This window comes from Typopeltis vanoorti, chromosome 11 (genome assembly GCF_054136105.1).
Source record: "Typopeltis vanoorti isolate ZY-2024b chromosome 11, IOZ_Tvanoo_1.0, whole genome shotgun sequence".
NCBI classification, from domain to species: Eukaryota; Metazoa; Arthropoda; class Arachnida; order Uropygi; family Thelyphonidae; genus Typopeltis; species Typopeltis vanoorti.
The window spans coordinates 28,694,695-28,720,847 of record NC_143559.1 but is presented as its reverse complement, the minus strand read 5'-3'; the positions used below and the strand labels follow the sequence as shown (position 1 = coordinate 28,720,847).

General features: G+C 34.3%; 1 protein-coding gene across 6 annotated transcripts in view; it reads left to right on the top strand.

Annotated features, from left to right (window-relative positions):
- LOC150101403 (actin-histidine N-methyltransferase-like) overlaps positions 1-26,153 on the top strand; it is a 311,777-nt gene that overhangs the window by 25,429 nt on the left and 260,195 nt on the right. For 4 of the 6 annotated variants that reach the window (XM_090401036.1, XM_090401039.1, XM_090401038.1 and 1 more), the window contains exon 3: positions 5,801-5,896. The exons of the other annotated variants lie outside the window; for them this stretch is intronic. In XM_090401036.1, the coding sequence (XP_090257162.1) occupies positions 5,801-5,896 (96 nt within the window). The remainder of the gene's footprint in view (positions 1-5,800; positions 5,897-26,153) is intronic. 6 annotated transcript variants of the gene reach the window in all.

The window sequence follows — 26,153 nt, the reverse complement described above, 5'->3', positions numbered from 1 at the left end:
TGTTTAAAATGTTAGAAGGGTATCCATTCAGAGATATAGTGTTAGCTATTTGTGACAGTTCTCTCTGTACATCTACTTCTTTTGAAATAGACCTTAAGGCTCTATTACAGAGCATATGAATGATGCTGTGTTTTTGTGATCTATGATGGTTAGATGAATAATGTAGATATACCTGTATCTGTGGGTTTCTTGTAAATGGACAGTTGGACATTGTTATCTTCTCTCCTCACCAGTATGTCAAGAAAGGATAGTTCTTTGTTCTTCTCTAGTTCCATAGTGAATTTGATCCTATTATGTAGTGAGTTGATTTTATTAAGAAACACGAAGATTTTCCATGGTATCCTTCCAGATGATGAACACGTCATCGACATATCTCCATCAAATCGACGGTTTAGGTGAAATGGTGGAAAAAATATCCTTTTCAAGTTTTTCCCTAAATAGGTTTGCGCATGGTGGTGACAGGGGGTTACCCATGGCTAGACCTTCTGATTGTTTGTATACTATGTTATTTACTTTGAAGAAATTTGATTTCAGGCAATGATGAAACAACTGGGTGATGTCTTGAGGGAAGACATCTTTTAGAATGTTGACCACCTCTACGTCCGGTACATTAATGAATAAGGACACCACATGTAGACTAGCCATAATGTCTGTTTGTGATAATATCCGTAATAGCCATAATATCCATCAGTGGTGCTACGCACAGGCAATAATTTAAATAGAAATCAAGGTGCTATTCTTAAAGACATATGGAAATATCTTATCAATTCTCTCAGCTTAACAGAACTACAATATGCGAAAAACTACACAATACGTGGTCATGTACCGGATTCTGACTGAAGCATTCAAACGCATGCACGCCATCAAACACAAATTATCAAATGTAACGACCTAGCAGTTACTAAAGTGTATGTTTTCATGTAACTTGATGCATTTGTTTTCACACCGGTGCAGCCTTGAAAATGCTAGACAGTGGCTAGTGAAACTTGTTGGCTCTTTGTATTTTTAATCATTAAATCTTATGGTCTTTTAACAATAAAAGTTCTTAGTTATAATAGACTCCGTTTGGTTGTTGATAATCAAACTTACAAAGCACAGTAAATAATAAAACTCTATGAAAGCATATCTCCTCTGGGTCTGGCTCCTACTGAAGAGACCTCAACAAAGGTCGAAACCAGTCTGGGTAGTGACCGTTCCCATAATGTATAGCATTATACATGTCCGCAAGGAGATGTGCTTTGCATTATGGGATACAAAGGCAAGTGAAGTGAAGCTTTGTCCACCTTTGCTACGAGTTGCCCCAGTCCTGAAGATACTTCGGGTGCAAACTTTGTTTACTTACACAAATATATAATTTATAGTCTAACCAAATGGGAAAAAACTTCCAACAACTTTCTCTAATCCAGAGTAATTTAATAATAAGGTGTGACACCTTTTGGCAACTCATATAGGTAAACATGACTTCTGCATTGCTTCAACCTTGGTATCACCTCTGGATCTGGCTCTCACTGAAGAGACCTCAATAAAGGTCGAAAACAGTCTGGTAGTGACCTTTCCTATAATGCATAGCATTATACATGTCCACAAGGAGATGTGCTTTGCATTATGGGATACTAACAAGTGATGTGAAGCTTTGTCCACCTTTGCTATGAGTTGCCCCAGTCCTGAAGATACTTCAGGCAAACTTTGTTTACTTACACTTGGATGAAGGATTAAACTAAATATATAATTTATGAAAGAATATTCTCCATGGAGTGAAGTTAGTTTATGTTTGGTAATGTGCAAGTTATGACGTTTAGTGTTGTAAAGTGTCGAAAAATAATAATAATAAAAATTAATAACAATAATAAATAATAATAATAAAAGTGTCAAAAAAAAAAAATAATAATAATAAAAGTGTCAAAAAATAATAATAATAATAATAATAAAAGTGTCAAAAAATAATAATAATAAATAATAATAATAAAAGTGTCAATAAATAATAATAATAATAATAAAATAATAATAAAGTGCTTTTTCTTTGTATGTCATGGATATGAAAAGTGAACAGAGAATTGTGATTAATTTTGTTTTAATTTTAAGGTTATGGCTGATTGTATACCTAGGGTCCGAATAGTAAAACAAGTAGGGTTTAAATGGATGAATAACACCATTAAGCTTGAGCTGCAAAAAAAGAAACAACTGTGGAGGGAATTTAAAGAAAGTGGTGACCTGCAGGCACATGAGCGGTATAAAGTGCAGGCCAGAAGGGTAACGAGTGTGGTAAAAACAGCAAAAGCCGATTATGAAAGTAAACTAGCTATGCAAGCAAAAGAGAATCCCAAACAGTTCTTTCAGTATGCTGCAAGCAAGAAAAAAACTGTACATGGCAAAATGATTTTAAGGAATGACGATGGTAAGGAGGTCACTGAACCAGTCGATATAGTGGAGTTACTGAGCACGCACTTTGCAAAAGTATATCATCCAGGTGGAGACATTGAAAAAATGAAGGAGCCATTAGTTTATACGGGAATTGTGATGAATGAAGTGGAGGTGAATAGTCTATTACAGAACCTTAATGTGAATACATCTGTGGGATTGGATGGTATACCAGCACGGGTCTTGCATGAAGCAGCTAAGGAATTATCAGTGCCCTTGACCATGTTGTTTAATCTGAGTCTCGGGTCTGGTTTAATCCCGAAGGCGTGGAAAGAAGGGAAAATAGTTTCACTGCATAAAGGAGGATCCAAGACTATGGTTGCAAATTACCGATCGATCAGCATATCAGGAGTTGTTGTCAAGGTCTTGGAGAAAGTAGTCAAGAGAAAAATACAGGAATGGATTGATGAAAATGAGATACTGTACAGGGGACAGCATGGCTTTGTAAAGGGTAGATCATGCCTGAGTAACTTGCTCAAGTTTTATAACAAGGTGATGGCTGAACTGGATAAGGGAAATGGGTTTACAGTGATACTGCTGGACCTGGCAAAGGCATTTGACAGGATTCCACATGGAATTCTAATCCGTAAACTACAACATATGGGAATGGATATAGGGTTGGTGAGGCGGATAGGTGGGCAGGTGGTTGATGGAGAGATATCAAAGAGTGGTTTATTCAAGAGTGGAGTCCAAAAGACAGCCTGTGACTAGTGGGGTGCCACAGGGTTCTGTTCTTGGACCACTGCTGTTTAATCCGTTCATTAACGATATAGGGAAGGATCTAAGTGGAACAGTTCATTTGTTCGCTGATGATGCAAAGTTGGGGTGGGCGATAGTGAATGCAGAAGATGTCAAAGTCTTGCAGGATGACTTAGATAGATTGGAGTTCTGGGCTAAGGAGAATGGATGTCAATTTAATGTGACAAAATGTAAGGTTATGCATTTTGGGGTAAAAAGATTAGCAGCAGTATACCACATGGGTGGAACTGTACTCTAAGCGATTGATGAGGCCAGGGACTTGGGAGTGTTGGTGGATAGGGAGATGAAGTTTAGGGGGCACATTGCGAAAGTAGCTAAATCAGCTCATCAACTCACTTGGTTGTTGAAAAATACCTTAACAAGCAGAGACAAGCAAGTTATTGTACCTCTGTACCGAACCTTGATAAGACCTCATCTTGACTACTGTGCCCAGATTTGGTCACCTCGGTTCCTTCTTGATGGGGAGGAGGTGGAGAGGATCCAGAGGCGAGTGACTAAGATGATAGCAGGTCTATGGAATGAACCATATGAGAACAGGTTGAAGATTTGTGGGTTGCAGAAACTGGTTGATAGGCGGAAAAGGGGAGATATGATTGAGACATTCAAATTGCTAAAAGGATTCTATAAGATTAATTCAGAGGATATTTTTGAGATCAGGACTGGGGGTGGGAGAACTAGGGGACATCTATGGAAGCTGGGGAAGAGTGTGGTTTGCAGTGGTGTTAGAGCTGGATTCTTTACTTTTAGAGTGGTAAATGAGTGGAATGCTGCCAGAGTCTGTTGTGGGTGCTATGACAGTGAGCGAGTTCAAGGCAAGGTATGATAGATACTGTGAGAATGTCGTATAGTTGTGTGGACATGATGTTTAAGGCCTCCCCTCGATAAGTCTAAGGACTCCCTGGAGTAGCCCGAAAAAAAAAAATAATAATAATAAAATAATAATAAAGTGCTTTTTCTTTGTATGTCATGGATATGAAAAGTGAACAGAGAATTGTGATTAATTTTGTTTTAAAGCTGGTCTTTCTGCTTCAGAAACCTTAGAAATGGCACAAAAAGCATATGGAAATGGTGGTATTTGCAAATTCCTAACAGAAGGGAGTCAGTAGAAGATGACAAGAAAAGTGGCCATCTCACATTGACTCGCACTCAAGAAAACATTGCCATTGTCACTGAGTTGGTGAAGAATGATTGTTTAATCACATCACAGATGTTAATGGAGGGTTCAGTCATTCTCTAAGAGCATTCGTTCTTCACATTATGAACGAAGATTTGGAGAAGAGGACGTTTGTGTGTTTTGTCCCACTTGTCTTGATAGCTGAGCAGAGAAGATCAAGTAATATCTTATCAGGACATTATTGCAGTGGTGGATGCAGATGAAAATTTCTGTAACAAAATCATTTTGGGAGATGAAAGTAGGTGTTTCATCTACGATTCCAAAACAAAGCGACCAAATTCTGAATGGGTTGGTAAGACATCTCAGACATCTCCCAGACTGAAAAAAAATTGAGATTCTAAGTCACACATTAAAAGAATATTGATATACATTTTTCTTACTCTCAAGACATGGTGCAAAAAAAAAAATCTATACCATAGGGGAGAACAGTGAATACAGAATTTAATATAGAAATTATGGATTGTCTCCTGAAACATATTCAATGCATTCATCCTGCTACATTCTGGTTGTGAGAATTTTTCCTGTTGCATGATAGCATGCCCACTCACAAAGCTGCAGATGTGCATCACTTTTTGAACACACAAAAGTGTCTCCATTCCTTATTACCTTCCTTATTCACTTCCATATTCCTTCCAGACTATTTTCTGTTCCCTAAGTATGAAAATGAAGCTGAAAGTACACCAACTTGCTGTTCCAGCCATCTGAAAAGCTGTACCCAATGAATTAAAGACAATCAGGGAAGCAGAATTTTTTTGTGGCTCTCTGAAAATTGTATGACTGCGCTAAAGCCTGCATAAATGCCAGTGGATCATATTTAGAATAACAAATATATTTTATCTTTCTCTTATGTGGTTTTGATTTTTTATAATTTTTCTCCTAAAACTTATGGACTGCACTGTGTATGTTGTTGTGCAACATGTTCATACAATGCACGTGATATGGTGGACTTGACTTTTTACCATATTATGACCAAAACACACTTCAGTAATTATAAATAACAAAACATTTGTTTTAAAAGTTTTAAGGCATGCAGTCAATCTTTTTCTTAAAAGTTAAATGAGAAACAAGTCAGCAATGCACTAAAGCCCTCTGAACTAAAAACTTTTCATATCTTCCTCTATGAAAATCTTTAGCATAGTCACCTCTTCTATGGATCCATTGCTCTCCTTTATTGCATCATTCAAGGGTCTGGAGGGTCTGGAGTGGAGTACTTGCAACTTTCCTGCACAGGTGAATCAGGTGTAATATGTATTGCTTTATATGAGTAATACATATATAAAAGGAATAAATAAAGACATTTATTTCTTAAAATTTCTTTGAAATTCAGACATAAAATGCATTTTACAGATAGATGATTATTATGAATGATTTAATAATCATTGATTGCTAAAAGCTGAACTCATTGGTCATTATTCACACAATTTAAACTGATACTTTTTTAATTTATAGAATGTTCACAGGTTGGTGGGCAAAATATAAAGAAGCAGTGGGAAGATTATGAAGAAATACAAATGCTACTTCGAAAAGTAAGAGAGCTGGAACACGGTAAATAAAAAAACAAAATCTTTTTGACATCATTGTTATAGGCCGAGGAGTAGCAGAATGTGTGAAATATAATATTGCTAATTTTTGAAGTAGTTTTTTGATATACTGAATTGCTTCAATTTTGCTGTGAACCCCCCCCCCCCTTGAAGTTGTTTTTCAGAATTATTTCTTTGTACTGATATTATTCTTAAAAAAAACATTTGTTATTTACAAAATAAATACTTTTATTTCTGCAAATAATCAAGTGCATGTAAATTTAATATATCCAAAAAATATTTTATTTAAAAAAATTCTAAATACCACTTTGACATTGTTTGTTCATGTTATAATAGCCTGTTCACTTCAGAGCTTTGTCATTGAGAAAGTATCTAGAATTAGAGTATCTAATTCTAGATACTTCCCCCCCCCCCACTATGAAACTTCCATCACACTGTGTGGTGGTGGTGGGTGGGTTATGTTCTTATTTTTTGATGATGGAATAAATGACAGAAAATATCATTCTCTAATTCCAAGCATTAGCTCATCCTATTTTTGTATGTTTTTTTATATAAATTTCATCTGTATTGTAAAGCTTTTCATACCTTAAGTGGGTTAGGGCTAGACAATCCAAGCATTTCACTCTACAAATCAAACATAGCACTTTTCAAGTTACTTCAGGCTTTCAGTAAGCAGAATAGGATCTCATATAGGACTTAAATCTTCCACCATGAAGTTAATCTGTGTTTTATATATATATATGAAAAATCAATTAGTTTGAATGACTATAATACTGAGAATAAAAAAGAATAAAGTTTAATGCTGAGATACTACTAGTTTTGTTGAAAAAATCAACTTCTTCAGGTATCAAAGACAAAGAATTATATAAAAAATAACAGAGACATTATAAAATTACATCAACAGATCTAATATAAAAGACCGTAGTACAGTTCAAACAGGAATGCGTGCTGGAGTTACAATTGAAGTTGACTACGTGCATGAGTTATCACGAGAGTGCCAGTATTGGACAGTGGCAATGTGTGCATCAGACAGATTGTAGCGAAGGCTGTTGTTTATATGGGATGAATCAGGGGATATTTCTTTAGATTAGATTATCTTTCATTCAAGCTCGTCATAATACATATGTAAATTAGAAGTTTGCGGCCAGTCTACGAGGTGTTGGTGGTCTTCATCCGAGTTAATAGAGAAGAGAATGTGGCTTGAGAGAGAGAACGCTGGCTCTGATCCTATTGTAGGATATGTCTCTTCTGTGTTCCTCAATACACAGAAGGATAGATTTCACTGTCTGACTGTAATATGGTTTGCTACAATAGAGCCAGCTCTCTCTCAAGCCACGTTCTCTTCTCTATTAACTCGGATGAAGGCCACCAACACCTTATAGACTGGCTGCAAACTTCTAATTTGCATATGTGTTATGATGAGCTTGAAAGAAAGATAATCGAATCTAAAGAAATATCCCCTGATTCATCCCTGTCTGATGAATCAGGGGATATTTCTGTCTGATGCACACATTGCCACTGACCAGTACTGGTGCTCTCATGATAACTCATGCACGTAGTCAACTTCAATTGGAACTCCAGCACGCATTCCAGTTTAAACTATACTATGGTCTTTTATATTAGATCTGTTTATTTAATTTTATAATGTCTGTGTTATTTTTTATATAATTCTTTGTTTTTGATACCTGAAGAAGTTGATTTTTTTTCAATGAAACTAATAGTATCTCAGCATTGAACTTTATTCTTTTTTATTCTCGGTATTATAGTCATTCAAAGTAATTTAGTTTTCATAACGTTATCTACCGAGTAAACATGAATGCTGATATATATATATATATATATATATATATATATATATATATATATATATATATATATATATATATATATATATATATATATGAAGCTAATGGTTCCCATCCCTTTTTAGACATCAAACTGACCGTTTTTCCGAAAAACTAAAGATCTCGATCTACGGGAAACCTACTCTCACGAACAGATATCTCATTATCTTCCTCAGAAATTTGGAATAATTTCTACTTCGGGACATAGAGCTCACTCTCTTCTTGATGACCCGATTGTCGTGACGTTCTATTTTCATGTTATGTTCTAAATCCGCCATCTTGCTAAAAGTCACTTTCATAAAATAAAGGAAAACTAATTGCAAATTAATCACTGATCTAAGGGTAGAGAAATTTCTATTATACTGCGCCACTCTATCCTTAGTTAAGTCTATATGAATTAGTAAGATTAATTCAAAATTAGTTAGCAGTCTTTTCACTCATTCAGGCCGATGGTATTTATTTTCCTTCCTTCTGGGATTCCCGCTAGATCCGAATTTTTGTGAACGGTGCAGTAAAAAGAAATTCAGGCAAACACAATATTTAAATTAACAAACAAAACATTTAATATATGGTTATATAACAAAATACATGTATTCCACTTTTAAATATGATAACTCAGTCAAGCTAGTACATCAGGTCAAGTCATTCACAATAAATCAATCTTTCAAACTTTCACATACAATTTCACAGTTTCAGAATCACAAAGTTCCTGTACTCAACTTATTACATTAGAAATTCTTATTTAAACAGTTTCCTTGTGTCTCTCAGCTACACTCTACGATTAACTCATAACAGGCACTAACCACGGTAGATATCATTTCAATGTCTATAGTTTCAACTCTCAGCCTCGATGGTAAGCTACAGTTAATGTTACAAACAGCGCAACGGAACTAATACTTAAATCTTCATACACTGAAATAAACTAATGTGACTGTCCTTACCAGAAATAATCTTCAGTACTTCCAATATTTTGTGAGCACACTTTCAATTTGTATTTATCATACTTGCGAAACACATTTATAAAAATTCTCCAAGGTTATAACTAAGCCTTATTAATCGCGCTTCAAAACTCCAGATAAAAACTATAAGGTACATTAATTATTCTTATTTTTCATTCATCAACTAGTTTAACTCCGTACAATTCCTTTTTTCGTAGTATAGAAATAAATCGTAATTGTAGACTGACTGGATTTATTCAGAATTCTTCTTTGAATGTCCAGTTCTCTAATTATCCGATTACGGCAATAATTTCCTTTATTACTACGGCCGACTTTGCTTTCAGCCAACTATAAGATTCACTTATGGAAAAAATATCTACTCAATTCTTCCCTAAGAACCTTTTAATTACATCTACTTCTTTAGTTTACTTCCTTGCTACCTTATAGTTCCAAAGTTCCGTTCCCGCTTCTCACTTACAACTACGTATCTATTTTCTCTCTTCCCCACAAACGCTCCCTTCACACGCGCCCGTTTATTTTCACGCGTCTCCATGACAACCGATAGACGTAAACATTCTCGCGAATGTTACATTACACTATACAACTACATTGAGTTATTACATAACATTAAGCTTTCACAAAAGGAATAAATAGAATGATCGCATTTCAATAAATGCGCAGTTAAACTACAAATATAAGTTCTTACAATATTGACATAACAATAAATAAAAGAGCTTAATAACATTTAATACAGAATCTATTTACCATTAACACATTTCTTTGATTAAGCAATTAAATATTTGACATAATTAAGGTAGTTATATAATATCAATTATAATTTATGTTATTTACATTAAATAATATCTACAAATATAGTTCTTATGACGGAAAATCATGTTGGATTCTGAATCAAACAACATTTATTCTATTTTCTACATAATTAGAATCCAACACCGATTGAACTTCATAAAGAAATCAATTTTCTTAGATCTACTTTTTGACTAAATGGATATTCTCAAAAGATTACTAAAAAATTCCTATTTAATCCTCCTGGTCGCCATAATGAAGAGATGAATAATGTAAAAGGCAATATCTCTATACATACATAAGCTCTGTTTCTCCCAAATTAGCCAAGGTTCTTAAAAAATACAACATAAGAACTTTATTTACTCCTCTTTCAAAAATCCGTTCCCTAGTATGTCATCCAAAACCTAGTCATCATAATCTTAAATATCCTGGTGTTTATAGTATGCTCACCGTTTGTAGGTCTCCCCTTGGCATTTTGCCAAGAATACTTGATTCATGCTGAAGGGGAGAAAGAAATGAAGGATGTACAAATTGGTGGCCAACATGTGAAATCACGTGCTTTCTTGTCTGTTGCTGTACTAGTAGTAGCTTGATTTTTGTTGTCGCTTTTTTGCATTTTTTTTTATTATTAATTTGTATGATGGATCCAGTACAGTCAACAAGTTCTGTTAAATGTTTCAGTAGCTCTTGCAAAAGAATATTGAATAACGTGCTGACATTCTGCGAAAAAAAAATCGTCAGAAGGCCGTCTCCTTGTTCGCCTTTCTGAAGCCATAAAACGTACAAGTGCAATTGCAGGCGTATCGGGGTTGACTGTTAAAAGAATTGGTAGGGAATCAAAAGGTGAAAGTAAGCCAAAATTTAAATCTCCTAAAAAAATCGCCAGAGAAAGAAAACCATCGAAACCGTAGCTTTGAATTATTTTGATGTAGACGTTTTAAGAACTATTCACGTATTTTGCGTGGTCGAGAAAAGACTGCCAACTGTTCTAAAATTGATTCCTGTGCTTAAAGAAAAAATTAATTTTCCTTGGAAAAGAGATACTTTAAGGAAAATACTTCATGAAATCGGATTTTGTTTTAAAAAGTCCCAGAATAAAATGAAACTTATCATGGAGTGAAGTGACATTGTTTTATCTAGAAAAGAGTATTTGAGAGCAATAAGACATTTCAGGGAGGAGAAAAGACCGATTGTATATCTGATGAAACTTGGATTGATAGTAATATAACTTATGGAAAATGTTGGTAGTCTAAAGAAGAATGTGGAGTGCTACAAGCCGGAAATGCTTCGTGGTGGCGCATAATAATTTTGTGTGCGGGTGGAGAAATGGATTTTTTACCGAATTCAAACTTACTATACAAAGCCAATTCAACTACTGGAGATTACCATGGGAAAATGAATTCTACGATCTTCGAAAAGTGGGCAGAAGAAAAACTGATTCCGAACCTTCCTAAAAATGCTGTTGTTATAATTGATAACGCTTCATATCACTCTATTCAATTAAACAAAATTCCAAATTGGTTTAATAAGAAGCAAGTTCTTATGGATTGGCTCTCTGCGAATAACATTTCTAATTCCCCAGATATGAGAAAAATTGAATTGCTTAATTTGGTCAAAAGAAACTCGCCTACAACTAAACTATTTAAATTCGACACGATGCTCAAAGAGCATGGATTTCTAGCTTTGAGGCTACCACCATATCATTGCGATATTAATACTATCGAGTATGTTTGGGCAGAAGTAAAAAGTTTCATTCGCCATCTCAACATAACTGGGGATATTGACATGTCGAAACTTTTTAAGCTTTCAGAACAGGCGATTAAAAGTATTACAGTTTAGAACTGGGGAAAATATTGCTCTCTTGTCACCTCATTGAAAAATATGTATTGGGACAGAGATGGAATTATCGAAGAATTATGTGAACCTTTGGTGATCAGTTTAAGTGAAAGTGATGGCAATTCGGACACCGATTCAGATGACTCTCAAGATTAAAAGGATTTGATAATGGTATTTTTTTCCAACAATTTTTTTGAATGGGTTTGTTAAAAGAGTCATAAATAATTAATCGGTTTAGGACATTAAAGTGTCTCAGTTCTCTCAACTGTAAGTTTAGATTATCTAAGTTCATTTGAAAAAAATTCTGTTTTTCTGTATAATTATTTCTATTTTATAGAATTTCTTAAAAAAAACTTAGTTAAATTTTTGTTTTATGCTATACCTTTTTTAATTTTGTTAATACTCTACGTACATTTTTCCAACTGTTATACAAGCAAAATAGTTACACTATAAAAACAGCAATGTTTGTAAAAGAAAAGCTAAATTTTCCGACCTGTAATAATAAACAAACTCATCCCAGTAGACAGATTGATTGCCCTATTATCGGAATGGATTCTTCTTTTTCTGATATGCGCAGAAGTGTCGAAGGATTTCTAATCGGTGGGCAAACTATATCAGATCTGGTGTGACTGTGACATTCCTTACTTTGGAAAAAACAAATAAGTCAATCGAGTTATGCATTGAGGAGCACAAGACAGACATCGCTTACAAGAGAACACGTGGCAGTGCTTTATCTAGCCATGTTCTGTTTTCGGCCAATTCTGATGAAGAAAACCATAGCCATACTATCCTTTGGGACAAATCTAATAACATTTTCCTTTGCCATGACAAATTGGAAAGTAAGATTATAGAATCTCAGGAAATCATCCTCAACCTTGTACATCTAAACAACAACCTAAGCTACAACCTTTCAGACTGTCATTCTGCTGTGATCAAATACTGACGCTCACGAGATGCTATATGCACATCTAACAATGTAGCCAATGAGGGAACAGCTTTGAATACGTTGATTTTAACGTTAAATATATACATTTACTTTCCTTGATGTTTACAGTTTTTTTTCCTCCATGTTTAATGGTTATTTCTTTTATAATGTGCACCTGACGAAGGCTGTTAAAAAGCTGAAACTAGTTGTGTAGTACGAAGAAACTGTTTTTTCCATTTCTCTTGGTTTAAGTCATTCAATTCGTTTTAAAAATATGTATAACAACCGAGTAAATCAATCTTCATACATATATATATATATAAACTTAGTTTGAATGACTATACACTAAGAATGAAAAAGAATAAAGGTTTAATGTTAAGATACTACTAGTTTCGTTGAATAAATCAACTTCTTCAGGTATCACAGGCAAAGAATTATATAAAATAACAGAGACATCATAAAATTACATCAACAGATCTAGTATAAAACACAATAGTACATTTTAAAACAGGAATGCGTGCTGGAGTTCCAATTGAAGTTGACTACGTGCGTGAGCTTTCATGAGTGTGCCAATATTGGACAGTGGCAATGTGTGCATCAGAAAGATTATTGCTAAGGCTGTTGTTAATATGGGATGAATCGAGGGAAATTTCTCTAGATTCGATAATCTTTCTTTCGAGTTCATCATAACACACATGGATATTAGAAGTTTGCGGCCAGTCTAAAAGTTAAAAATATCAGACCAATCGTTGAAGGCATAAACTCCCCTACTTACAACCTATCTAAATACCTCGCATCCTTTTTAAAAAACCTATCAGCAACTTCCTTTTCTCATATAAAAAATTCAGCTAATTTTGTGTCATATCAAAGACATCAAACTCAAAAAATCAGATTTAATGGCAAATTTCGACATAGTTTCTCTCTTCACGAATGTACCTACCCAAGAAGTCCTCCATCTTCTTCAGAACAAACTATCCAAGAAATTCTTTTCCTTACTTTCTCACTGTGTAAATTCAGGATACTTCAAATTTGAAAACAAGATTTACAAACAGAACTCAGATTGGCTATGGGCAGTCTGCTCTCTCCGATTCTTGCTTACATATTTCTTAAGGATTTTGAAGAAAAAGCAATTAATTCCTCGACTCCTAAACCCAAAATATGGTATCGTTATATAGACGACGTATTCCTTATCTGGGAACACGGTGTCAACAACCTCAATTTTTTTTCTAGACCACCTCAACAAGTTTCATGAGAAAATCAATTTTACCTACAAACTGGAATCCAACGACTGTCTCCCCTTTCTGGACTTAAAACTTACGAGATGCGCTGAAAATATCAAAATCTCCATTTTTAGAAAACCCACACACACACACACACACAGACAGATACCTTCATGCTTCTTCCCATCATTACCCTCCGCAAAAATTTGGTATTATTTCAACCCTGGCACATCGAGCCAGATCTTTACTAACAGATGAAACAGAAATTGAAAACAAACTCCATTTATTAAAAAGGACTTTTTTTAACAATGGTTTCTCTCTTAAAAAGATTAATAAATTTTTCTCTTTCCATCGCTCAACTACTATTGAAGATTCTTCTCCCGCAAGAGCTTTTATATCATTGCCATACATCAGCTCTTTCTCCACAAAACTGGCAAAAATTCTTAAGAAATTCAACATTAGAACTTGCTTCACTACGTTTCCAAAACTTCGCTCCATACTAAGTAGAGACCTAAAGTGAAACATCTTCCTATTCAGTATCCAGGATTCTACAAGATTTTGTGTGAATGTGGCAAACCATATTACGGCCAGACAGCTAAATCCATCCTTTTACGCATGGAAGAATACCAAAGAGACATATCCTACAATAGGACCAGGGCCAGCACTTTCTCTAGCCACGTTCTCTTCTCTATCAACTCGGATGAAGGCCGCCAACACCTCGTAGACTGGCGCAAACTTCTAATATCCATGTGTGTTACGATGAACTCGAAAGAAAGATTATCGAATCTAGAGAAATTTCCCTCGATTCATCCCATATTAACAACAGCCTTAGCTACAATCTTTCTGATGTACACATTGCGACTGTCCAATATTGGCACACTGGTGATAGCTCACACACGTAGTCAAATTCAATTGGAACTCCAGCACGCATTCCTGTTTTAAAATGTACTATTGTGTTTTATACTAGATCTGTTGATGTAATTTTATCATGTCTCTGTTATTTTATATAATTCTTTGCCTGTGATACCTGAAGAAGTTGATTTATTCAACAAAACTAGTAGTATCTTAACATTAAACCTTTATTCTTTTTCATTCTTGGTTTATAGTCATTCAAACTAAGTTTTTATAACATTATCTACCGAGTAAATATGAACGATAATATATACACACATACACATACGTGTGTGTGTGTTGGATATTTAATTGTAATTTAATATTAGAACAGGCAGCTGTTCTAATATTAAATTACAACAGCTGCTATTAAATTAAATATTAAAATTGCAAAAACATGCTCAAATTTGCCCAAGCACTATTATTTATTATTATTATTATTATTATTCAGGCCTCCAAGGAGTCAAAAGACTCATCGAGGGAGGTCCTTTCTAAGACATAAAGTCTGTCAAGACTCATCGAGGGGAGGTCCCCCCCCCCTGAGAAACACAAAGTTTATCATACCACTCCTTAAACCCACTGACCGTTCTCGCTCCCACCACTCCATCAGGCAATGCATTCCACGGCTCAACCACCCTCCACACAAAGAAACCACTCCTTACCCTCTTGCTCACAGTTTCCTTTCGTAACTTCCAGGGATGGCCTCTTGTCATCACTCCTTCCCGCTGATCAACCAAGCGAAAGAACTCCCCAGTGTCAACCCTGTAACCACCTCTCAACAGTTTAAAAGTCTCAATCATATCACCTCTCCTTCTTCTATCCACCAAACTCTGCAGTCCACATTCTCTCAGCCGATCCTCATAACTATCATTGTACAGTCCTGAAACCATCTTTGTCATCCGTCTTTGTATCCTTTCCACAGTTAATTTATCCCCTTCAAATCCTGGGGACCAAATCTGAGAACAATAGTCCAAGTGTGGTCTGATCAGAGACTTATACAACGGAATGATAACCCTCTTATCTCTGCAGGTCAGTATCCTTCTCATAATAGCAGCAATCCTCTGTGTTACCTTCACCACCTTTGCAATATGTCCCCTAAACTTCAGGTTTCTATCAATCATCAACCCCAGATCTCTTGTCTCCCCTACTTCCTCCAGTATAACTCCTCCCATAGAGTATGCAGCATCCCATCGATGTTTCCCAAACCTCAAGACCTTACATTTTGCTGCATTAAACTGACACCCCCATTCATTTGCCCATCTATCTAGCTTATTTAAATCCTCTTGCAGGGCTACCACATCTGCACTATTACTAATAATCCTTCCAAGCTTCGCATCATCCGCAAACAACTGAATATCCCCCTGCAATCCACTGGCTATGTCATTGATATAAAGGTTAAACAATATAGGTCCTAGTACTGAGCCCTGTGGGACCCCACTTGTAACCCTCTGCCTCCTGGAAACTGCTCCACCATACACAACTCTCTGATACCTATCAGACAGCCAATCCTGAATCCAGTTGACCAATCTGACATCCAGACCCATGTGCTGCAACTTAAATATCAGCTTATCATGTGGCACCCTGTCAAATGCCTTCGCCAAGTCTAAGAAAATTGCAGTATATGCCTTTCCCTCATCTAATGCTCTTGTAACTTTATTATAAAAGGCTAGCAAATAAGTGGAAAGGATTAGAGTGAAAGCCTAAAGTCTAATCATTACTTTAGGAACACCTAAAGTCTAATCATTACTTTGTGCACATCTTTATGTTGGAACCATGTTCCAACATAAAGATGTGCACAAATTCACTTGGACAGAAGACACAAGAAATAAGAAAAACCTTATTGACTGCATCATTGTTGATAGTGATATCTTCATGCTGGTTCAAGATACAAGAGTGTACAGAGGATTTGCAATTGGAAATAACCATTACTTAGTGCCAAGTGGGATAAAGATGAATATTACATTGAAAACAACAGTATGTAAAAAAGTTTTAAAAAGAACTCAAGTTGAGAAGCTTTTACAGGTAAACTGCAGAACTCAACTATACAAACATTATTGAAGAAACTTTGAAGCTGTTTGAAAACAAGAACCAAACATGAGTCAGTGGTAAACTCTGAAGAAAACATTGATTGATTCAGCTAATGAGGTATGTAGTGAAGTTGTCTCTGTAAGGATAGAAAAATAAAAACCCCATGGTGGACACAAGAAGTTAAAGAAGCAATTCTGGAAAAGAAGAATGCATACCAGAAGTTCCTAACAAATAAGTTGGCAGCTGCCCTAAAAGAATACAGAGAAAAATGTAAGAGAGTTAAGCTTTGTGTAAAAGTAGCTAAACAAAAGTCATGAAAAGACTGATAAGAATATAGAAAATAAATATCAAGAAGGTGGCAAAATGTTCTGGAGGCTATTGAAAAAGTCATTATTGGGTTTAATGGAATAAATATAGGATGTATGAATAATTAAATAACATATTTAATCATTCCTATATTTCACCTCATTCACTGAGACATCATCTGAGAAATAATATTAAAATTCCAAAAACATGCTCAAATTTGCCCAAGCACTAAGTGGAAAATATTAGAGTGAAAGCCTAAGGTCCTATGATGGGGGACCCTCTAAGGGTGCTATTGGCTAGCTGTGGTGGGTGGGAGGCCTAAGAATTAGTTTCCCAAATCTTGGGAAGTTTAATACAACCATATTTAATTAGATTAGTTTTTTAATTCTGCTGCTGATTCAAAAAAAGTCTTTCAGATTTCTATTTTTTGTGGTGAAGAATTGTTTTTTTTTCCCCTATTTGATTCTGTATCCAAGGCATGGTCAGCAAGCCCTGACTGACCATACTTTTTGTGACAGATGTATTTTTTATGTTCATCTAGGCCAGTGTTTCTCAACGTGGGGCATAATTTGAATATTTTGGGGGCAATTAGAAAATGTGCATGTACATATTTATAGATATTTATATTTTACTTTTTCAGAACTTGGCTGACTATTATGCTAGAAGGGGGCATAAAAATCTTGGAGACGTTGAGGTGGGGCATGATCTGAAAAACGTTGAGAAACACTGATCTAGGCAGATGTTAGCAGATCTCTCAGCCTGATATGATAAGTTGCAGGAACAAGGAACTTACTAATCACCTGGAACTTATAGAGAAGGCAGAGGATTTCAAAAAATTCATAAACCCAGTAACCAATGTTTCCTCTAATTTTTTGCTGGGAGTGTGTGCAAAATTTGGCTTCTTTTGAAAACTATGTGCACCCATACGAGTCACCATACTGATCATTTAAGCAAAAAAGTTAAAAGATTTTAGTTCACTCTTTACCTTCTGGTGTCAATGGGATGTCAGCCAGGTCACCCCAACTCCCCACCGTGTTCCTACACACAGCAGTAGCCTCCCCAGTAAACAAGCGAAAATCATGATTCATCTTTTGCTTTCTTTGAATTTGACATGGTGCATCAGTTTTTTGCAATTTTTGTTATTTGAAGAATGTTTTTTATTGTTTTTATAAATTTATAAATGTACACTATTCACTGAATAACTTGGCAAAGCAAAAGCTGAACCAACACTAACATTGCCGAGGGCAACACAAGAGCTAAAAGATGTGCCTAGAGCAGTGATTCTCAACCACTGTGCCGTGGCACTTTGATGTGCTGCGAGATTTTTTAAGTGTGCCGCCACTGCGAATACTCATACATAAGCAGCGTGAGACAAGTGGTTCAATCAGTTCTACCTTCCTTATGGACTGCTGAACCAATGTGCATGGTTATTATAGTTCTGGCCACTGGCTAACAAAGTTACATATTAGTTTAGTCTACTAGTCGCCCGCTTGATGTGTGCATATGGTTAGTTACAACTTATATATTCATTTTCATAGGTGCAATACCACAATATTGTGTAGTCAAACTTAATTAAAATGGATTCAAAGGCAATATACAATATGTCGTTTTTAATAATTTTTTGACAAAATTATTTTTATTTTCAATGAATCCCCTAAAATGGATAAATGGATAAAAAAAAGAAAGCTTAATGACAATAATGATGATGCTAGCGATCATGCTAACGAGCCCAGTACAAGTAAAGATGTTTCCTCTGCCAAAAAATGTAATGTTCATCGTAAGTATAATGATGACTTCTTAAAATTTGGATTTACATCTACAATGGAAAATGATAAAACTGTTCCCGAGTGTGTGGTATGTGGTTGTAAATTATCAAACAGTGCGATGATTCTGAGCAAGCCCCAACGTCACCTGCTCACTAATCATCCTTCGCTAGCATCAAAAGACAAAGCCTACTTTCAAAATTCATTATCTGCAAGATCCAAACGATTAAAGATTTTTAAAAAGCAAATTAGTGTGTCTGAAAAAGCTCAGATAGCTTCTTATGAAGTGGCTGAATTAATTGCTCTCAAATTAAAATCTCATAATTTGGCTGAAGAAATTATATTACCTGCTTGTCGTAAAATTGTAAAAAGAATGATCGGTGAATCAGCAGAAGTTAATGTTTGTAAAATAACACTTTCAAATGACACAATTCATTGCAGAATTATAGACTTGTCCCGAAATATTGAAGAAAATACTGCTAAAACTCTTGCAAATTTAAATTTTGCTTTACAAATCGACGAAACAACTGATATTACGGGAAAAGCACACTTAATTGCATTTGTTCGATTCATTCATGAAAATGATATAATTAATCAATTTTTATGTTGTCGTGAATTATCTGATTTCACAACAGGAAATCATTTTTGATGAAATGAATTCTTATTTACAAGAAATTAAAATTTCGTGGAATTTGTGCATTGGCATTTGTACAGATGGTGCTCCGGCTGTGACAGGATCTATGAAAGGATTTGTAGCACATGTAAGAGAACATAATGCAGATATATTAGTTACCCATTGTTTTTTGCATCGGGAAACACTCATTACAAAACAATTACCATCAGAATTGAAAGTAGTGCTGGAACAATGTGTTAAAATGATTAATTATATAAAATCAAGACCATTAAAAAGTCTCCTGTTTAGTCAATTATGCCAGGCTATGGGGTCTAAATACGAATCATTGTTACTACACACGGAAGTCAGGTGGTTATCCAGAGGGAATGTTTTGTCTTGCGTGCCTGAATTAAAAAACAAGATAAAGATATTTTTTGAACAAGATAATAATGATTTTGTTGGTTTGTTGGATGACAAAATATGGTGTGCTAAGCTGGCTTGCTTATCTGATATTTTTGTTATTTTTAATAACATAAATACGAGTTTGCAAGGACCGAAAGAAAATATTTTAAACTCAACCGATAAATTGTTGGGATTTCAAAAAAAAAAATTACTTTATGGAAGAATAAAGCACAAGAAGGTAGTTTAGAAAAGTTTGAGTAAGTTCCAAAAGATTGTTATAAAATAATTCATAAAATAGTTATTGATCATTTGACAATACTAGTGCAAAAAATTGTTCATTACTTTCCAAATTTAGAAATAAAAAAATTTGATTGATTCGGAATCCATTTGTGATAAACGACACATCGGTGTATGAACTAACTTTGAAAGAAGAACTGATTTCTGTGTGTAATAACCAAGATTTAATTTCAAAACATTCAAAAGAAACAATTAATTCGTTCTGGATTAATCTTAGATACGATTATCCAACAATATCACAAAAAGTTTTAAGTGTGTTATTACAATTTTTCACACCTTATTTGTGCGAATTTGGATTTTCGGCTTTGACCGATATAAAAACGAAAAAAAGATCCAGACTTTTAAATCTGGATCACGAAATGAGAGTAGCATTATCATTTATACACCCAAATATAAATGAAGTTATCAAAAAAAACATGCTCAAATTTCGTATTAAATGTAATTTATCATTAAATAAACATTTTGTTTACTTTGTAATGCAATTTCATTTTATATTTTATTGCAAATTATTATTGTATGCTATTTTTACAAAATATATTAAAGGTACATGAATTAATTAACCAAGTAAAATTCTTTTAAATTTATCTTATTGTTAGTGTGCCGCCAAATTTTAAAATTATTAAAAGTGTACCGTGGCGAAAAAAAGGTTGAGAATCACTGGCCTAGAGGTTAGATTTAATTAACTTGGTTGTATCTCAGTGTGTGTACACGAATGTTATTATTTAGTCTACTATTTTAAAATTCCTTTTAAAAATTAGAGAATTTCGAAATGCTACAATATTTTTAATTGTACTCTAATGTAAGTTTTTAAAAGTATTTAATTATTTTTATTAAAATTATGAAACCATATTTTAATTCGTCATGATCTTGAACTAATTTGATCAGCCAATCACGTTTGGGAATTTTCCATGAGTCAGGCCTGAGATGTAAACAAACTGCGCGCCATTCTATATGCTACTTAAAAATTACACATTCAAGCCACACCCCTTTCACTTTGGCATCAAATCGCTAGCCTCAAATAGGGTTACTGTTAATTTATAAGTTTTGTGCAACTTCGAGAATGTAATAAAAAATGCTAGGTTATAGGCTTGAGCGTTGCTGAGTTACCGTATTTTTTAAAGAATTTATAGGTTAATGTTTAGGTGGAACTTCTTTAATTAATAAATTTTAATTTCATCTTGAAAATCTAGTGTGCGCATATTTTTTGCTTTGTGCGCTAGTTGTAAAACGTGTGCGCACGCACATGCGCACAGCTTAGATGGAACATTGCCAGTAACCCTTTCTGTCCCATATTAGATGCTACTGACTTTGTCTCTTTTAAGTTATTTTAAGTTAGTCAAATGGTTAGCTATATTCTTAACCTCACTTACCAGTCATTCTTCTTCCTATATTAAAAATTCCACTGATTTCAAATCTTTAATTCAAAATTTAGTTTTAGACAATAACGATGTCATGATTAGCTTTGATGCTGCCGCCAATTTTGCCATATCCCTCTTTCTGAAACTATAAATTTACTAAAAAATGTTTTTCCCTGAATATCATTGATCTTTTTAATTTTGCTATTCATTCGGGTACTTCACTTGGAAGGATACTATTTATAAACAGATTGAGGGTACAGCCATGGGCTCTTCCCTCTCTAGCTAATTAGCATATGGAGCATTTTGAAGAACATACTCATGATTTTTCAATCTGGTTAGGATATGTGTTCTCTCTCTTTGATAGTATAGCTCAGACACGTTAGATTCCTTTCTCCTCCATCTTAACACACAGCATCCCAGAATCCAGTTCACTATAGAAAAAGAAAATAATAATAGCCTGCCTTTATTAGATACTTAAATTACACATCTTCTGAATGGCACCCTTTCTTTCTCGGTTTATGGAAAAACTCACCCACTACACAAACTTGCCCATCATTCGCACTCTCAACAATATGGTGTTATCAAAACTCTTGAACGTCCAATCTCAGTTCTACCGAAGCTGATCATGCTGCTGAACTCTCCTTTATATGAACATGCTGCTGAACTCTCCTACAATGCCAAAAAGACCAGCAAAGACCGACATCACTCTCAACTTGTTTACTATAGTAATGCCATCATTGTTCCTTCTATCCAGGGCACCTCAAAAAAATAGCCAGAACTCGAAAAAAAAAAAAGAAGTACCATCTCTGCATGGCATTCAAACCTTATTTAAAGCTGGCTATCCTCATCCATTCTCACAAGGATCCATCTACTATCCCCTTTTTCAGTTTAAAAAAGTTCCTTGTTCCAGCAACATATTATGGTGAAATTTGAAGATCTGCTAGCATCTGCCTCAATTAACATAAAAAAAAATACATCTGCCACCATAAGTATGGTCAGTCAGGATTTGCTGACCGTGCCTTGGATATTTTTCACAGAATCAAATGAAAAAACTATGCTTCACCACAAAAATACAAATTTGAAAGTTTTTTTAGAATCAGCAGAATTTTAAAAAAAAAACAGACCTAATTTTAATAAATACGGTTGTATTAAAGTTCTCAAGATTTGGGAAACTGTAATTTTTCGGCCACCTGCCCAACACAATTAAGGCTAGCCAACAGTGCCCATAGAAGGCACTGTTGGTACATTATACAGAACTATATGTAGTCTATATTTAAATTGTAAGTTAGAAGTGAAGGAAATATAGGAAATTGGTTTGATGGAAAGTCAGGTATAAGACATGGATGCACATTATCTACACTCTTATTCATCATCTATATCAGTGGGTCTTAACCTTTATAGTGATCGGCACCTCCTTGAATCTAAAAATAAGTTCTTGCATCCCCTTGAAAAATGTGTTTCTATTTCTTTATTTAAGAAATTACATCTATTGCAAGATAATTTATTTATTGAAAAATAAACACATACATACATAAAAAAACAATATCTCAGTTTTTAATGGCTATGTTGTTGTTGTTTATTAAATTAAAAAAAATTAGTATTTGTTTCTGCATCAAACTATCTCGTTAACGTTCGTACTCAGAGTATGCGAGCACGTGCGCGTATCAACCAGTTTCTTATTGTACTGCATGTGCTGGCAAGTGCGATGCGCTGAGGCAAAGGTAGGGTAGGAGTGGGGGTCCCAAAAGTCAATGTAGTGTTCGCTAGTTTCTCACAGGAGGTCAGGCAGTAGTTTCCATCAAAAATTTAGAAACTTCTCTCGCACTCCCAGGGGTGCACCCACCCCAGGTTAAGAACCACTAATCTATATGTATTACATTACAAAAGAAAGTGGCATTAAATCTGTTATTAGAATTGGAGATGTCAAACTTAGTTCTTTGCTTTATACAGATGATGTTGTACTCCTGAACACATCCAGTGCAATTCTTCAGGATTCTCTAACTAAATTAAATAACAGCTGTAACAAATTTGGCATGAAAATCAGCAATAAAAAGATCAAAATTATGAAAATCATGGGCAGGAACATAAAAAAAACTTCAGCTGCATTCTGAATGGAAAAAGTCTGTAGAACAAGTAAAATATTTCAACTATTTAGGTGCAGTTTTTAATGAAGATGGCAAGTTAGATCTCAGAATAGACAATAGAATAAGCAAAGCTGGTATGGTGGTAGCCAGCTGAATAAATTTATATGGAATAAGGGAGAAATTAGCCAAAACACAAAAATTGGTATACAAGACAGTGTTCAAACCAGTTTTAAGTTATGGATCGAAGAGTTTGGTTAGAAATGAAGCACTTTGTATTTATTCATCGCTTGGAGAGAGTGATGAATGAATATGAAACCATTAATATGAATATTAATGGTTTCAAGGAGAGATGGACTCCATGGAGGTACCCATGCAATAATAATAATCCTCTGCATCTTAAAATCTTCTGTACCTCTTAAAGCACAATTTCACCAATAGTTCCCCATGCACTTTAAAGTGCAACACCTTGGGGTTATTAAAATGTAATCTAATGTTAGCAGTCATACAATACTTGTATGACTGCTTACATGTGCTTTCTCTCTTTCTCAGTAGAATTGTAAAAGTAACTGTTTATGAAATAGTTATGAAAATTGATGATTGTGCTGCCAGTTTCTTGATTCTTAAACGATTGTGTAATAGTGTGTGCGAACCTTTGTATTAATTTATCTTGTGTACATTATAATGAGAAAACGTTTTCTTATTTAATTAACTTAATTTGTAATTAACTTCTACCAAATGTTAGTTAATTAGAATGGAAAATTTGATGACTGTATGGCCAATGCAGGTACAGTATGCTGTGGTCAGATAGCCATCTGCTAAAAAGATGGTTTTTGAAATAATGTGGTTAATAAATTGAAACCACGATTTATTTAACATGGGTTAACAATTCACTTAACATATTCCCTTCAGGCAAGTCCAGATGAAAGTTCTTGGACTGTCCTTTACCTTGAGGAGAGGTGTAGCTCTTTCATATCACTAAATTCAGTACAGAGACAATTATAGTCTATGTACTTGTAGTAATTGTTGTTGATAAATTTTAGCAACAATTGTTGTAATTAGAGACATCCAGAATGAAAATGTCCCTGCATAATGAAAAATGCCTCCCCTCCCACTGATCCTGTACTGCTACATACACACAAGCAAAATCAAATTTTATTGTAGTGCCAAACAGAGTATGTAGCTAAATACATCATTTAAAAACATCCTCTAATTTTCTGTTTATAGAAAATGTGGTAATGCAGTTCAAAAATGGGTTAAAAAAAAAAAACAATTTATGTAAAGCAAAGTATTTTCAGAAACAAATAAAGATTTGTATATTTATAACTTGAAATCAGAACTGCATTCGAGAATTTTTATATCATTAAGAGTTTACAAATAAAATTTAACCAAAAACATTGATCCGACATGATTACTATTACGATGTTCTTAACTAATTGATAAGTTGTAAGTTGATTTCTAATTCAAATATAGAGAAAATTTGTACTTATAGACTGCGCCACTCTATATCTGAATTAGTTCAAGATCTGAAGATAAATCAACCCTCATCTATTTCTCCTTAATATATATACTGGCCAAGTATATTTAACTAACTTAATTCACTCGCTTTGGTTCGAATATTTTATGAATGGTGCAGTAAAAGAGATTCAGGCAAAATACAACTTTTGATTAACAAAAACAAACATTTAATTTTATAATCACAAATTATACACTTAAGATCAAAATACTAAATAAGATATTATAAACATTTTAGCTTTCACAAAATTCAATTAATTACTTGATAAAGCTCAAAGTCACAAAGTTCCTCAGTAACCGATTGCACAAATATCTCACAGTTTCTTAAGTTCCAAATACAATAAAAATTCAGTAACACTTCTTCTGAAGCAAACACTTTTAAATCTACACTTCAGTTAATCTCCACAATAGTTACTGTTAATATAAGGAAATTCTAGGGTGAAACTCACACACTTCTCTGTATAGAAATATTAAAGGTTGGAATAATCTTACCGATAATCTTATTTCTTCATAAACTTACACACAAACATTTTTATAACTGTAAACACCTTGAGCAGTATACGGCACTCATTAAAATAAATCTTCTAAGCAATAACTGAATTAATCATCATTCACAATACACATAAACAAACATTCTTGCTTTAAGTACTACTGATCACTCATTAATTAAGGCAATACACAACAATTCTTTATCTTGAGGTTTAATATGCACAGTTGTTCATTCCTCCTGCATTCAAATCATTCTTTAGGCACTATAATTCTAATCACAGCTAACGGTAAACTTCAACTTTACAGCCTCTACTACTCTAGTAACTCCGTGCTTTATTTCAAGATTCTGTGTGTCCTTGACTGGTCGGCCCTGAAATTAAATATCAACTCAAGTATTGCTAGTCTAATTAATAGTCTCTCAGCTGTTTTCTGTAGCTATAATTGTTATTCTACAACTTATTAGCTAACTGCTTCTCGACTAGTAGACTTTATTAGCTGCTTGAGTGACTTGCCGACTCGCTGTTATCGCACTGTGATTCCCCAGTGCCGAATGCTCCGATTCCAACCTAATGCCAATCCTCTCCTTTCTCTCTCTCTCTTAATTTATCTAATCTCCCAATTAATTAATAATTTCAGCATTCATCGCTTATATATCTGTTTCTTTCTAAAACTCTTTTCAATAAACCTTCTCCTCACGTGGTGTTCCAAAAACGTGCTCGCTTACTTACATACGTCTCCATGACAACCAAACAAAATATAATAAAATTGAGGTATTGCATAACGCTAAACTTCTACAAACAGGAATAAATAGAGAATATTTACATTTCAATTAATGTGCAGTTAAATTATCAAATACAAACTCTTATAATATTAACATAGTAATAAATAAAATAGCTTAATAATATTTAATACAGTCTTTTCATTATTAATACATATATCTTTGATTAA